The sequence below is a fragment of the Dipodomys merriami genome, unplaced genomic scaffold (assembly GCF_024711535.1).
Source record: "Dipodomys merriami isolate MVZ:Mamm:240054 unplaced genomic scaffold, mDipMer1.0.p SCAF_25, whole genome shotgun sequence".
Classification (NCBI taxonomy): domain Eukaryota; kingdom Metazoa; phylum Chordata; class Mammalia; order Rodentia; family Heteromyidae; genus Dipodomys; species Dipodomys merriami.
In genome coordinates, this window is record NW_027203937.1 from 22,079,302 (window position 1) to 22,094,985 (window position 15,684).

At 36.2% G+C, this 15,684-nt stretch overlaps 1 protein-coding gene across 1 annotated transcript; it reads left to right on the forward strand.

The window, feature by feature from the left end:
• The first annotated feature begins 2,332 nt into the window (after positions 1-2,332).
• LOC138836277 (olfactory receptor 5P6-like) lies at positions 2,333-3,281 on the forward strand. The gene has a single exon (XM_070034769.1). It carries the CDS (start codon positions 2,337-2,339, stop codon positions 3,279-3,281), a length of 945 nt encoding a protein of 314 aa, XP_069890870.1. The 5' UTR covers positions 2,333-2,336.
• The last annotated feature ends 12,403 nt before the right edge of the window (positions 3,282-15,684 follow it).

Consider the following 15,684-nt stretch of genomic DNA (forward strand, 5'->3'; position numbering starts at 1 on the left):
AAATAATGAAAGGCAAAGGAGCTATTATATAACCATAATAACTTTGGGTATTTTTTACTGTATGATGAGTGAATTCTTATTGCAAGAGGTAAGGTTGATTTCTTGAGTAAAGCTGTTTTTTTCAGTTTCCCTCTTGCACCAGAGAAAAACCACACTGAAATTTTATCTAATTTATATACCCTTGTTGAAAATCTGAGATGGTCAAATCAAGCTATTTGCTACCAAAAAAACCCACTTTAGCTGAGATAACTTAAATTTTTATAGGAAAATTCAAAGAAATAAGTAGGCATAATTCAGTTTCCCACTATTCCTTATTCATCCACCCATTTGACCAGAATCTCAGACACTCCTTAACCATACCTAAAATTTGCCTTCAGCCCCAATGCTAGTACATTCAGTAGCTTTCAAAGGGATTTAGGACTCAACTTTCTAAATATATTGCAGAAAAACATACTATGTCTATTGCTTGGACTCTACTACTACAGACATGTTGGTCACAGCCAATACTATAAATCTAAAATATTGATCAATGAACTTTAAGCTATTCTCTAACTTGATAAATCTCAGTAAACTGTTCAATTTTGTATGTTGAAATTGTATTCCTTATTGTACTATTGAATATAATATTATTTTATGCTTTGATACTCCAATTAGAAAATATTTTTGCATTTAGGACATGGATTTGTTTGAGAAAATAAACCTTACCATTTATGTTCTAAGTATTAGTCCCATAATATTTTGCAGAATAATTAGGTTGGCAATTGAAATTATATGAGAAAGCAAATGCAAATATTTAAAAAAAACTCATAAATTTACAATTAGTGGCTTCATGTAAAACTTTAATATGCATTCTATTTCTTCTTTTGCTAATAAGAAAATGCAGTTCCCATTTTAAAAACTGGTCATTTTCAACATATTATCTTGTTAGAATCACTGTTGTGATCCTCAGGTCTCAGCCTTCTTAGTAGCTAGGATTACAGATGTTAGCTACCAGTGCCTGGCATGAGTCCATTTCTTTTTGGACAATGTTAGCACTTGCAGTATTCTCTCCCAGTTTTTTCCTGCCATCCCTTCCCACAAGAGGCCAGTCTTTTTTTTGGTCATGGGACTTGAGCACTGTCCCTCAGCTCTTCAGCTCAAGGAAAGCGCTCTACCGCTTGAGCCACAGTGCCACTTTCAGGTTTCGAGTCGTTTATTGGAGAAAAGAGTCTCATGGACTTTCCTGCCTGGGCTGGCTTTGAACTGTGATCCTCAGATCTCAGCCTCCTGAGTAGCTAGGATTACAGGCATGAGCCACCTGCGCCTGGCAAGAGGTCTGTCTTTTGAGAAAAGATTTTGTACATTAATACCTTGCATGAGTTTATTGTATAGTATGTATTCTTTGAGGTTGTATAAAATGTGGAATGTGAAAAAAGACTTTAGCACATTAAAAAAAAACAACAAAATGAATCACTGTTGTATTTTTCTCCCTGAGGGAAAGCTAGAGAAAACGAGGGAGGGGTAACACTGTTAGAAAAGAAATGTACTAATTGCCTTACTTATTTAACTGTAATCCCTCTGTACATCATTTTTGTGATAAAAATATTGGTCTTCAAGCAAGACTATTTTTACTGATAGACTTGTAAACTATGTGACTAAAGAAGTACTTCTTTTGTAAATGAACAGATAACTGAAAATTGAACCCCGTATCTCCTGTTTACATGTGTGTTCACCTTCGTTGTAATCATTATTTATTTAATTGCAACTTTTATTTCATTTACATTATGGATACTGGATAAATGAGCTGTGTCCAAACTGCTTGAGATTCATGTGCTGCTTCTAGTACTTGATATGAAACCTCAGAGAAGTTGCTTAACTTTTGCTCAACTACAAAATGGAAATAAAAGTATTTAAGATATAGTTTTTAGAAAATAAAAAGAACTATATGTAAATATTTAAATCCTCCAGTTATTAATAAGCTGTTGATAAATGTCATCTTCTATTCCAGTTATTACTACAAATTTTTACTTAACAACTTTAAAACTATTTTGATAGGTATATTAAAGATTTTTGTCAGTTTGATAATTCTCTTATTTTTAAGTCTTAGGATAAAAGTTCTGAATGTGTATTGTAGCACATGTAGAGGGCCAAAGAGACATTATTTGAAGCTAATTTTAATATTTCTGCTTAAACATATTTTAAATAGCACAGACTGTGAAACTCTACAGTTAAAATGTAATTAATATGTTTGCTTGCAATAAATGCATGCATGTGCTAATCAAAATGTGACTACATATTTATGGTTCATTCATATCAGACTTCATCACAGTTTTGTCTCGCAGGAGATCCACTGTCAAATGGATTCTCTACTGGATGGGAACCACACTACAGTGACAGAGTTCATTCTATTGGGCTTAACACATGATCCAGTCCTTCAAGTCATCCTCTTCATCATCATCCTGTGCATATACCTGATGACCATATGTGGCAATCTCTGCACAATTCTTCTCATCAGACTTTCTTCTCTGATCCACCATCCCATGTACTTTTTTCTCAGCCATTTAGCCTTTACTGACATAGCTTTATCAACCACTGTCACACCCAATATGCTCGTTAACTTCCTAGAGGACAAAAATACCATCCCTTTCCATGGATGTGCTTTCCAGCTTTGCTCAGCTGCGTTCTTTGGGGCAGTTGAATACTTCCTTCTGGCTGCCATGGCTTATGATCGCTTCATGGCCATCTGTAACCCACTGCTGTATTCAGCCAAAATGTCCACCCAAGTCTGTGTCCAGTTAATCACGGTGGCTTATTCAGGTGGTTTACTCAATGGTTGCACTCTCTATCTTTGCGTCTATGTTTTACCTCTCTGTGGACCCAATAGAGTCAATCATTTCTTCTGTGACTTTGCTCCTTTAGTTGAACTGTCCTGTTCTGATGTCAGTGTCCTCACAGGTGTTGCATCAAGTATTTGTGGCTTCTTGATCCTGTTCACAGTGCTAGTGGTAGTCTTTTCATACGTGTACATCGTCATCACCATCCTGAGGATGCGCTCCACTGAGGGCCGCCACAAGGCCTTCTCCACCTGCAGCTCCCACCTCAGTGCAGTCACTCTGTACTATGGGACCACTACGTTTATTTATGTGTTGCCAAAGTCTCTGTACTCCACTGACCAGAACAAGGTGATATCTGTGTTCTACATGGTAGTGATCCCCATGTTGAACCCACTTATCTACACTCTCAGGAACAAGGATATTAAGGAGGCCCTGAAAAGACAGATGGGCAGGAAAATATTTTCTTAGTATCTGTTAGTTCACCATATTTTTTTATTGTGAAAATGTTCTATTCAGCTGATAGTAAAAGGTACTTTTCTGTTGTCAATGTCTAATAATAATATTTTAGTGTTGACCATTTTGGAAAATGTGGAGAGTAAAATTTCAGAGATTAACTGCTATGTCACATGTTAATAATGAGTTCCCTTTATTAAATTTAATTTATAATTATGAATAACACATTGCTTTCCATAAAATATTTTATTTTTAATCATGCATTTTATTTAATGTACTTTGTGCTATAAATTGATGTTGCAGCAAATATAAACCTTTAAGAGTGTGTGGTTTTTCAATACTACCTCATCCTGAGAAATGATTGATAACTCTCTTATGATTGGCTGTGCATTCTTATAGTAAGTGACTAAGTAGGACACATGTTTTAGTGTGGTAAGTTTATCTGCTGGTCTGGAAACAACAACTTAGGTTTAGTTATCTTACTTCCGTGGCATAAGATCCCTTTGTTGCTATCTGCAACAAACTATATTCTACTAAAATATTCATAGAAGCCATGAAAGTGGTTTTCTCAGTGGTTGCTCTGTCTCTATGTGCTTCTTTCTGTAATTTATTCCTCTCTCCCTCAAACAGAGGCAATCATTTTTTCTGTGATTTTGCTCCTTGAGTTCTTTCTTCTGTTCCTACGTCAGTGTCCCCACAATTGTTTCATTGTTTGATTGTCTCATCATTATGGATATAATATTTATTAAGTCTATCTCCAATATCCATATTCTAGTTTGTCTGGCTTATCTCTGTTTACCTATAAAATTCTTGTCTATATTTTTGTCTCTGACACCTTTGAACTCCAGAATGCAACAGCTATTCTAACCTGTAAGATCAATTTGCTTACCTGTTTACAATTTTCAGACTTACACTCAACAACTGGATAACACACACCCTTAAATTCTGTGTCTATATCTTTTCTACTCTCTCTGTAAATAGATGTGTATGTATGTTGAACCCTTACATCTACAGTGTCAGGAGCAAAGGTATTAAATAGACTTTGAAGAGACAGGTTGGTAGAGCAATATTTTATTAGTGACATCTGCTATTTTTTCTTGGATTTCATTTAGCAATAATACTCTATAAGTATAATGATAAAGGAAATGCACTATGTGTGGTTGAAGTGTATCCATCAATAATCAGCCATCATTGAGATTTTGTTATGATAGAGGGAGATTTTTCATATAGCAAGAGAGAAATCGTAGCTTGATAATAAAATAATATGTTGAAAACCATTTAAAGCTATATATAGTATATTACACACAGAGAGCATACTGGGGTATAAATTCATGATTTCAACTCATGCTTGATAGACAGTACTATAGTACTTGAATCAATCCACATGTCCATTTTTGCTTTGTTATTTTTTAAATATTTTTATTGTAAAGATATTGTACAGTTACATGAATAAAGCAATGAGTACATTTTCTATTGAGCATTGTTACCTCCTCCTTTGTTTTTCCTTTACTATCCCTCCCTGCCCTATCCCCCCAAGTTGTAAAGTTTGTTTTCAACATAATATCTAGTACATCTCATTGCCACAATGGGCCACCTATATCCTCGTTTCAGCATTTTGTTATTTTCTTCCCCTCTCCAAATCAGAAAAATGTATATATGAGATGCAGAGCACCGGGATTATATACAGTGACAAGAGAGGTTATACCATGGGGGAAGAACATACAAAAAAACCCAGAAATATCACATAGTATATTAAAAACAATAGCAACTAAGATAAAACCTCTTGTGTCCCTATCTTGGGGTTCATTTAGCTTGACATCATCTTATATATTCATATTTACCATTTGCTTAGGTTTTTTTTTTTGAGAAAGGGAGTCACATCATGTTTGGGCCAGCCTAGTCTACAATTTCTTGCATTTTTGCTTCCCATGTCACTGAGATGACCAGGATTTGCTATCATGCCCAGTCACTTGTAAAGGCTGACATTCAGGACTGCTTTTCATCTAATGTAGTCCCCTTCCACACAGAATCTCATAAAATATTTTTGATGTCATTGCAAGAAATGGAGATATTAGAAACATAATCTCAGAAGTGGTATTGTGGTTCAAGTGGTAGAACATAAACTTTGAGCACAAAGAGGTCAGAGACACAACCCATTCTGAGTTCAAGCCACAGGACTGGCACATATGTATGTATGTGTATATGTATGTATGTATTTATATATACATAATTTTTCAATATATATATATGATACCAACAGTTATGACTGGATATATCTTCTCTGTGAAAATGCTGAAGTTGTTCAGACAATCAAAATGTTGGCAATATTTTTCTTGCACTGAAATTATCTGTGGGAATCCCTACAGATTGAGTATCTGGCGTCCATGGCCTGTGATCACACAAACCTACTACAGAACACTCGAAACAGGGTGATTTTCACAACAGAGAACATCCTCCAGCCCCATTTCAGATAAGCACTAATGGAAAAATAGTACACCTCTTTCCCAAGGTCTCACTGGAACAAACTAGGAGAGTGATCTTCATCCATCCTCCCTTCCATGAACATGTATGGATAAGGTCAAAAGCATACACTAGGGAAATGACTGTCCTTTCTCTCCAGTAACTTCTCATGTAAAAATTGGTAATTTTTTGAATATTCTTATCTTTAAGTAAATGTATAAATGATTTTGTGAATATAATGTATCTTGATAACTGTCATCCTTTCAAAATTTTCACCCAGGTATCACAGCTCACAATTCCCTCATTTTACTTATATTTGAGGTTATACATTGATTTTTATGCCATTGAACAATGTAGTTTACATATATAATGAATCTTGATCAAAAGGAAGAACTTTCCATGCTCCTGAATTAGGAGGATTAACATCATGGCACAAGAATAGGACTCAAGACCTATGTTATAGAATAGAAGACCCAGAAATAAACCCACAAACCTATAGCTTCCTAATATTTGATAATGGAGCCAAAAGCATGGGAGGGGGGAAGAAAAGAGTCTCTTCTTCAAATGGTGCTGACAGAAAACTGAAGCTAGATCCTTATAATCAACCCTGCACCAGAATCAATTCCAAATGGATCAAAGACCTCAACATAGGGCCAAATATCATGAAAATATTACAAGAAGGGGTATCGAAACACTAGGGCTCCTTGGAGGGGTCAAACTTCCTAAGTAAACATGCAGAATCACAACAAATTAAAGAAAGACTGGATAAATGGGATTGTATCAAACTGAAGTTTGTGCATGGCAAAGTCATAGCAAGATAAATAGAAACATCACAAAATGGGATATATTTACTAGCTGTGCATAAGACAATGGCCTCATATTTAAATTATATTTAGAACTCCAAATTTTAAGCTCCCCCAAACAATCCCTTAAAGAAACAACCCAACATCAAATACAGTGAAAGCAGGGGTTATACCGTGGAGGAGGAACATACAAAGCAACATAAAAAATCTGTGGAAGGGAAGGGCAAAAACAAATCATTTAACTAGGGATACAGGTGGACCCATTGCAACAATAAGATGTACAAGTCGTTATGTCGAAAAACAAACTTTACAACTTTGGTAGTGGGGGGTGGGGGGAGGAGGAGGATTGGGGGGGAGGAGGTGGGGGGAGTATGGGAAGGCATGGGAAGGGGAAACAAAGAGGAAGCAACAATGCTTGATAAGAAATGTACTTGTTATTTTGCCCATGTAATTGTAACTCCTCTGTACCGTATTCTCACAATAAAAAAAAGAAACAACCCAATTAATAAATGGTCTAAAGACCTAAACAGAAACTTCTCTGAAGAGGTAAGAGTGACAAATAGATACATGAAGAGATGTTTAACATCTCTGGCCATAAAGAAATGCAAATCAAAGCTGGGCCTGTATTCCTAGCTACTCAAAAGGCTGAGATCTGAGGACAGCAGTTCAAATCCAGCCTGGGAAGGAAAGTCCATGAGACTCATCTCCAATTAACCACAAGAAAACCAGAAGTGGCACTGTGGCTGAAGTAATAGAACACTTGCCTTGAACTGAGGAGCTCAAGGATAACATACAGGCCCTGAGTTCAAGTCAACAAAATAAAGGACATGCAAATCAAAACAATGAGGGGGATTTTACCTCACCCTAGTGAGAATGGTCATCATCAAGACAACTAACAATAACAAATGCTGGCAGGGTTGTGTCCAAAAGAACATGCAATTACACTGTTGTTGGGAATGTAAACTGGTTCAATCACTCTGGAAAGCAGCATGGAGGTTCATCAAAAGACTAAACATAGATCTTCCCCATGACTCAATAATTCCATTCCTTAGTATTTATCCAATTGACCACAAACAAAGTTACACTAAAGCTACCAGCACACCATTTTCATTGCAGTACTGTTTACTCTAGTCAAGATATAGAATCAGTCCAGATGCCCCTCAGTGGATGAATGGATCAAGAAAATGTGGTATATATGCACAACGGAATTCTATGTTTCCATCTGAAAAAAGTGTCATTGCCCTAGTCATAGGAAATGGAAAGACTTGGAAAAATTAAACCAAGTAAAGCAGACCCAAAGAAACATAGGTTGCATGTTTTCCTTCATTTGTTGTAACTAGAATATGCCTATAAATCTACAAGTAAACACAATGGATGATAAAAGACAAAACAATGCTCTTGAAATGATAAATTATACAGGATTCTAGACATTCACACAGTGAGACCAATGTAGTGTATTCTCAGGAGAGAACCACAGACTAAATAGCTATGTTCATATGATCATATAAAATGATGTTCATTGAAGGGAACTCCAAGAAATGGAAACAAGAAGTTTTTTGTAGTTTTGATATTTCGTTATTTTGCTTTTTTGGGGGGAGGGGTTTCATCAGTATTGATGAATTCTGTATTCATAGAATTTAGGATACATCTTTAATTATTTTTAGTTAATAGATTTATTACCTTTGAAATGTTCTAATATTTTGTAGAAACATTTTATATATATATATATATATATATATATATATATATATATATATATATATACTATTTGATAGCATATTCTACCTAGAGTGAATATCTTTATCTACCTCTAAGTATACAAAGAGATAAACAATTGAAAACATACTCACAGGATACCAAAAATATGGTAATATATTATAGAAAGATCCACATTTTTTAGTATTTAATTAGTCTTTCCAGCCAGGCAACCAGATATTTTTGACAAAAATAGTAGTGAAAAGCCAAAAACTCTCAAGAGGTTCAGAGTGGACCCTAGCTAGGTCAAAGCTCTTAACTCTTAGGCTGAAGATTTTTTTTTAAATTTATTGTGAAGATACCATACAGAGGGGTTACAATTATATGAGCAAGGTAATGAGTACATTTCTTATCAATCATTGTTGCCTCCTCCTTTGTTTCCCCTTACCATCCCTGCTCCCTCCTCATCTCCCCTGCCCCAGCCAAAGTTGTAAAGTTTGTTTTTCAACATAATATCTTGTACATCTCATTGTTGCAATGGGTCCACCTGTATCCCTATTTAAACAATTGTTTTTTTCTCTTCCCCTCTACAAATTATACCAACATCAAATACAGTGAGAACAGAGGTTAAACCGTGAGGGAGGGACATACAAAGCAACAAAAAAATCATCTTATAAATATGTTAGAAACTATAGTAAGAAAGAAAAACCATTTGAGTTCTTATCTTGGGGTTCATTTCACCTAATATCAACTTATCTGACCGTTTCTGCTTGTCTCATACATATAATAGTTATTGCCAATATAGGAAACCATGGAGCCTATGTTTCTTTGGGCCTGGTTTACTTCACTTATGGAGAGACTTGGAAAAAATTATATTAAGTGAAGTAAGCTAGGCTGAAGCTTTTTTCAGCAGTGTTATTATGCTGAAAATTATTAGTTCTATAATATTCCAATTAGAAAAGGTTGTCAGATAGGAAACGTATTCTGTTTGAATAAACAAACTTTCATAATTATGTTTTAAACATTAGCCATATGCCATTTAGTTGGTAAGTTGATATTTCAAATATTATGTGAAAATAATGGCTTAATTGTGAATATCAAAAATATTTAATGAATTTACAACATGTAACATTATTTATAAGTTTAACTTGGGTTCTTTCTTTTCCTAGTTCCATCAGGTATGTTTGTTTCTTATTTAAAAAACTGGCTTTTCAGTAATGACCTTATTTAATTAGTAGATATTATGAACTATGTGATCAAGGAAGCACATGGTTTAGAAAGATAAAAAGCTAATCTGTTAACCTTCCTTACTTGAGTACTGAATTACATTGTAGCTATTATTAATTCATCATAAATTTTTTATTGGTAGTATTGGTTACTAAAGAAATAAAGTTCAACCTGACTATCCTAACTCCACTGTTTCCTTTGTACCTTTAGATAAATCACTTAATATTTTCAAGCTCAGTTTCTTAATGTATATAATTGAAATCAGATATGTAATTAAATTTTATGGAAGTTAAGAATTATGTAGGAAAACTTAAATCCGACAATGATAACTTAATAAGTATTCAGTAAATCTTAGCTATTCCTCAGATATCCCTTACATAACTTTATCTAATACATTTCAAATATTTATGTTACATTTATTATTCTTTCCTATTCTGTTTACATGTCATACATTTAAACAATTATCTTTAAAGACATGTGGGTATATTTCATAATATACTAACAAGAAAAAGATATATATTACTCAAATAGAATAATGCTTCTGCAAAAGATTTTTAAATTAGAGGCATTACACAGAAATGTATACATTTTTAATCTCTAGAGTAAAAAGCTCATTTATTTTTCTAATTTTTGAATGATGCACTTGCTTAAAATATTCTCAGGCATGTATTGATGACAATGGACCAATTATAATCTCAAATCTCTCATGCTATATTTTATCACAGGTATTCTTTATTTTATTTTATTTTATTTTATTTTATTTGTGAACATACTGTACAGAGGGGTTACAATTACATGGGCAGGATAATGCGTACATTTCTTACCAAGCATTGCAGCCTCCTCCTTTGTTTACCCTTCACATCCCTTCCCAGCCTCCCCCCTCCCCCCTCCCAATTCCCCCCCCCCCCCCCGCACCGACGTTGTAAAGCTCGTTTTCGTCATGACAACTTGTACTTCTCATTGTTGCAACAGGTCCACCTTTATCCTTAAACGACTTGTTTTTCCCCATCTCCTCCCCAAGTTATACCGACAGCAAATATAGTGAACGCAGGGGTTATACTGTGGGGGAGGGACATACAAAGCAACAAAGAAATAATCTTATAAATGCGTTAGAAACACATGCATGAAAGAAAAAAACATTTAAATACATATCTAAGTGTTCATTTTCCTAACATCACATTATCTGACCTTTTCCGCTTGACTCATACATATACTAGATATTGCAAATAAGGGAAACCATGGGACCTATGTTTCTTTGGGCCTGGCTTACTTCACTTAATATAATTTTTTCCAAGTTTTTCCATTTCCTAACAAATGGGGCAATGTCATCCTTTCTGATGGAGGCATAGAATTCCATTGTATCACAGGTATTCTTGGGGACATAGTTCCATTGTGTCATAGATTCCATGGTTCATGAGAATCACACCACAGTGACAGTTTATTTTATTGGGCTTATCACATGATCCAGTCCTTCAAGTCATCCTCTTCATCATCATCCTGGGCATCTACCTGGTGACTGTATCTGCAATCTCTGCACAATTCTTCTCATCAGAGTCTCCACTCATCTCCACTATCCCATGGACATTTTTTTCTGAGCAATCTGGCTTTTGCTGACATAGGCTTTACATTTTCTGTCACACTGAATATGTTGGTTAATGTCTTGGTGGAAAGAAACACAATTGTCTACTTTGGGTGTGTCACCCATCTGGGTTCAACTGCTTTATTTCAGACAGCTGAGTGCTTCCTTCTGGCTGTCATGACCTATGATCACTTTGTGGTTATCTGTCACCCACTGCTGTATTCAACCAAAATGTCCACACAACAGTGTGTGTCCAGTTAATCATGGTGGCTTGGTTTCTTAATTTTTGTTTCTTTGCATTATCCTCTATAATTGAGTCTTCTGTGGACCAAACAGAGTCAATCACTTTTTCTGTGATCTGGCTCCTGTACTTGAACTGTACTGTTCTGACATCAGTGTCCTTGCTGTTGTTCCTTCACTTACTGCTGGCTTTGTCATTTTGCCCACAGATATTGTCATAGTCATCTCCTACATCTACATCCTCATCACCATCCTGAAGATGCACTTCACTGAGGGCCGCCACAAGGCCTTCTCCACCTGCACCTCCCACCTCAGTGCTGTTACTCTGTTCTATGGGGCCACTCAGGTCCTTTATGTGATGCCTAAGTCTATGTTCTCCACTGACCAGAACAATGGGATATCTGTGTCCTGTACTATAGTCATCCCCATGTTGAATCCCTGTATCCACAGTGTCAGGAGCAAAGATGTTAAGGAGGCATTGAAGAATCAGAAAAATAATTTCCATTTTTTAATTCTTTAATTTTTTATTTTATTGTAAAAATGCTGTACAGAGGGGTTCTAAGTTAGGTAATGAGTACAATTCTTATCAAGCATTGTTACTCCCTTCTTTGTTGCTCTTCCACTAACCCTTCCTTCCCTGACATCCCCCACCCCTTTCTCGCTCTTGAAGTTGCAAATTTCCAATACACTGTCTTACAGGTATCATTGTTGCATGGGTCATCCAGCATCTTGTTTCAGAGTTTTTTTTTATTTCTCTTTGCTTCCCCAAATTAGATAAATGTATATACAAGATGCAGGGTACCAAAATCAAGTACAGTGACAACAGGGGATATACCATAGGAGGAAAAACATACAAAGGAAACAAAAAAAAATCACTTGAACATTAAAAAATAACAACAAAGGAAGACTTCCTGTGTCCATATCTTGGGGTTCATTTCGCTTAGCATCATGGTATATGGTCATATGTACATAGCTTTTGAGCTTTTCTGATAAAATTATCTTAGATGTATACTAATTATAGCAAATGAGGGAAACCATGGGACCCATATTTCTTTGGGTCTGGCTTACTTCACTTAAGATGATGTTTTCCAAGTCGTTCCTGTTCCATTTCCTAACAAATGGGATGGTGTCATTTTTTCTGATGGAGGCATAGAATTCCTATATATATAATGTTTTCTTGATTCATTCAGCTATTGAGGGGCATTTGGGTTGATTCCATATCTTAGCAATGGTGAATAATGCGGTGATAAACAGTTATGCTGGTAGCTTTAGTATGGCTTTGTTTGTGATCGTTTGGGTAAATGCCTGAAGTGGGATTCCTAAGTTATAGGGGGAGCTCTATGTGTAGTCCTTTGAGGACACTCCATACTGCTTTCCAGAGTTGTTGAATCAGTTTACACTCCCACCAACAATGCAGTAGGGTTCCCTTTTGGCCACCTCCCTGTCAGCATCTGTTGTTATTAGATTTCTTGATAATGGCCATTCTAACTGGTGTGAGGTAGAATCTCAATTTTTAAAATTTTTTATTTATGGTGTTTATTTTTTACTTTTTAAATTTTTATTGTAAAATTACTGTACAGAAAGATTACACTTACATTAGTAAAGTAATGAGTACATTTCTTCTTGAGCACTTTTACCTCCTCCTTTGTTTTTCCCCAACAATCCCTTCCCTCTCCACTTTCCCAACTCAACCCTTCCCCTACCCTGAAGTTGTAGAGTTTGTTTTAACAGTTTCTTGTACATCTCATTGTTACAATGGGTCAGCCTGTATCCATGTTTTGATGTGCACTTCTTTTATGGCTAGAGAAGTTGAGCATTTCTTGGTATGTCTATTGGCCATTAGAAGCAATCCAAAAATACATATGGTACAATAAAAGACCCTGAAAAGCAAAAACACTCCTTAGCAGAAAGATCAGTGCTGGAGGAATATCAATACCAGACTTCAAACTCTACTAGAAAGCCATAGTAATAAAAACAGCTTGGTACTGGCATAAGAACAGAACTGAGGATCAATGGAATAGACCTGAAGACCCAGAAATGAAGCCACAGATGTAGAGTCACCTAATATTCAATAAGAGAGCTAAAAAAAATAGAATGGAAGAAAGACAGCTTCTTCAGTAAATGGTGCTGGAAAAAAATGGTTAAATACCTGCAAAAAACTGAAGCTAGATCCTTAGATATCACCCTGCACCAGAGTCAACTCCAAATGGACCAAAGACCTTGAAGTCAAAGCAGACACCCTGAAAACATTACAGGAAGGAATAGGAGAAACTTTATGGCTCCTTGGCACAAGCCAAAATTTTCTTAATAAAGACCCAGAAACACAAGAAATGGGGTTCCATAAAACTGCAGGGCTTCTGCATGGCAAAGCTAGCAAGATCAATAGAAAGCCCACGGATAGGGAGAAGATCTTCACTAGCCATACAACAGACAAGGGACTCATATCTAAAATATACTTAGAACTCAAAAAATTAAATCCCCCAAAACAAATCCTCAAAGAAACAACTGCCTGATTAATAAGTGGGCTAAAGACTTAAAGACAGACTTCTCTGAAGTGGAATTTCTTTTTTTAAAAAATTTTTATTGTGAAAATACCATACAAAGGGGTTACAATTACATGGGCAAGGTAATGAGTACATTTCTTATCAAGCACTGTTCCTTCCCATCCCTTCCCATCTCCCCCCACCTCCCAGACCTCCCCCCACCTGGCCAAAGTTGTAAAGTTCATTTTTCAATGGCTTGTACATCTCATTGTTGCAATGTGTCCATCTGTATCCCTATTTAAACAATTTGTTTTTGCCCTTCCCCTCCACAATTTTTTTAAAAATTCTATTGTGAAAATACCGTACAGAGGGTACATGGGCAAAATAATGAGTACATTTCTTATTAAGCATTGTTACCTCCTCCGTTGTTTCCCCTTTCAATCCTTTCCCATACCCCTCCTCCCAGCCCCCTCTACCTGATCCTCCCCCCCACCACCAAAGTTGTGAAGTTCGTTTTCGACATAAAGACTTGTACATCTCATTGTTGCAATGGGTCCACCTGTATCCATAGCTAACTGATTTGTTTTTGCCCTTCCCCTCCAAAAATTATACCAACATCAAATACAGTGAAAGCAGGAGTTATACCATGGGGGAGGGACATACAAAGCAACAAAGAAATAATCTTATAAATATGTTAGAAACAATTGCATGAAAGCAAAAACAATTGAATACTTACCTTGAGGTTCATTTCCCTAACAGCAACTTATCTGACCTTTTCTGCTTGACTCAGACATATACTAGTTATTGCAAAGAAGGGAAACCATGAGACCTATGTAATCAAAACAGCTTGGTACTGGCACGAGAACAGACCTCAGGACCAATGGAATAGAATTGAAAACCCAGAAATGAACCTACAGACCTATTTAATCTTTGATAAGGGAGCTAAAAAAATAGAATGGAAGAAAGACAGCCTCTTCAGTAAATGGTGCTGGCAAAATTGGTTAACTACCTGTAGAAAACTAAAGCTAGATCCTTATATATCACCCTGAATCAGAATCAACTCCAAATGGATCAAAGACCTCAGAGTCAAGGCAGACACTCTGAAAACATTACAGGATGGAATAGGAGAAACCCTAGGTCTCCTTGGCACAGGCCGAAATTTTCTTAATAGAGACCCAGAAACACAACAAATCAAAGAAAAGTTGGACAAATAGGATTGCATGAAATTTCAGAGCTTCTGCATTGCAAAGGACATGGCTAGCAAGATCAATAGAAAACCCATGGATTAGGAGAAGATCTTCACTAGCCATACATATATCTAAAATATACCTGGAACTCAAACAATTAAATCCCATAACAACATATCCTCCAAGAAACAACTGTCCAATAAATAAGTGGGCAAATGACTTAAAGAGAAACTTCTCTGAAGAGGAAAGAAGGATGGCAGATAAACCATGAAGAAATGCTCAACCTCCCTAGCCATAAAAGAAATGCAAATCAAAACAACATTGAGATACCACCTCACCCCAGTTAGAATGGCAAAAATCAAGAACTCTAATAACAACAGATGCTGGAGGGGATGTGGACAGAAGGGAACCTTACTTCACTGTTGGTGGGAGTGTAAACTTGTTCAACCACTTTGGAAAGTAGTATGGAGGTTCCTCAAAAGACTCCACAGAGAGCTCCCCTATAACCCAGCAATCCCACTGTTGGACATTTACCCAAATGATCACAAACAAGACCACACTAAAGCTACCAGCACAACTATGTTTATTGCAGCATTGTTTACCATAGGTAAGATCTGGAACCAACCCAGATGCCCCTCAGTAGATGAATGGATCAAGAAACTGTGGTATACACTTTACCCCAGTCAGAATGTCCCACATCCACAAATCAGCCAACGACAAATGCTGGAGGGGATGTGGAGAACG

Excerpts from the sequence above, each read along its gene's own strand:
- LOC138836277 (XM_070034769.1), top strand. The coding sequence starts at position 2,337 with ATGGATTCTCTACTGGATGGGAACCACACTACAGTGACAGAGTTCATT.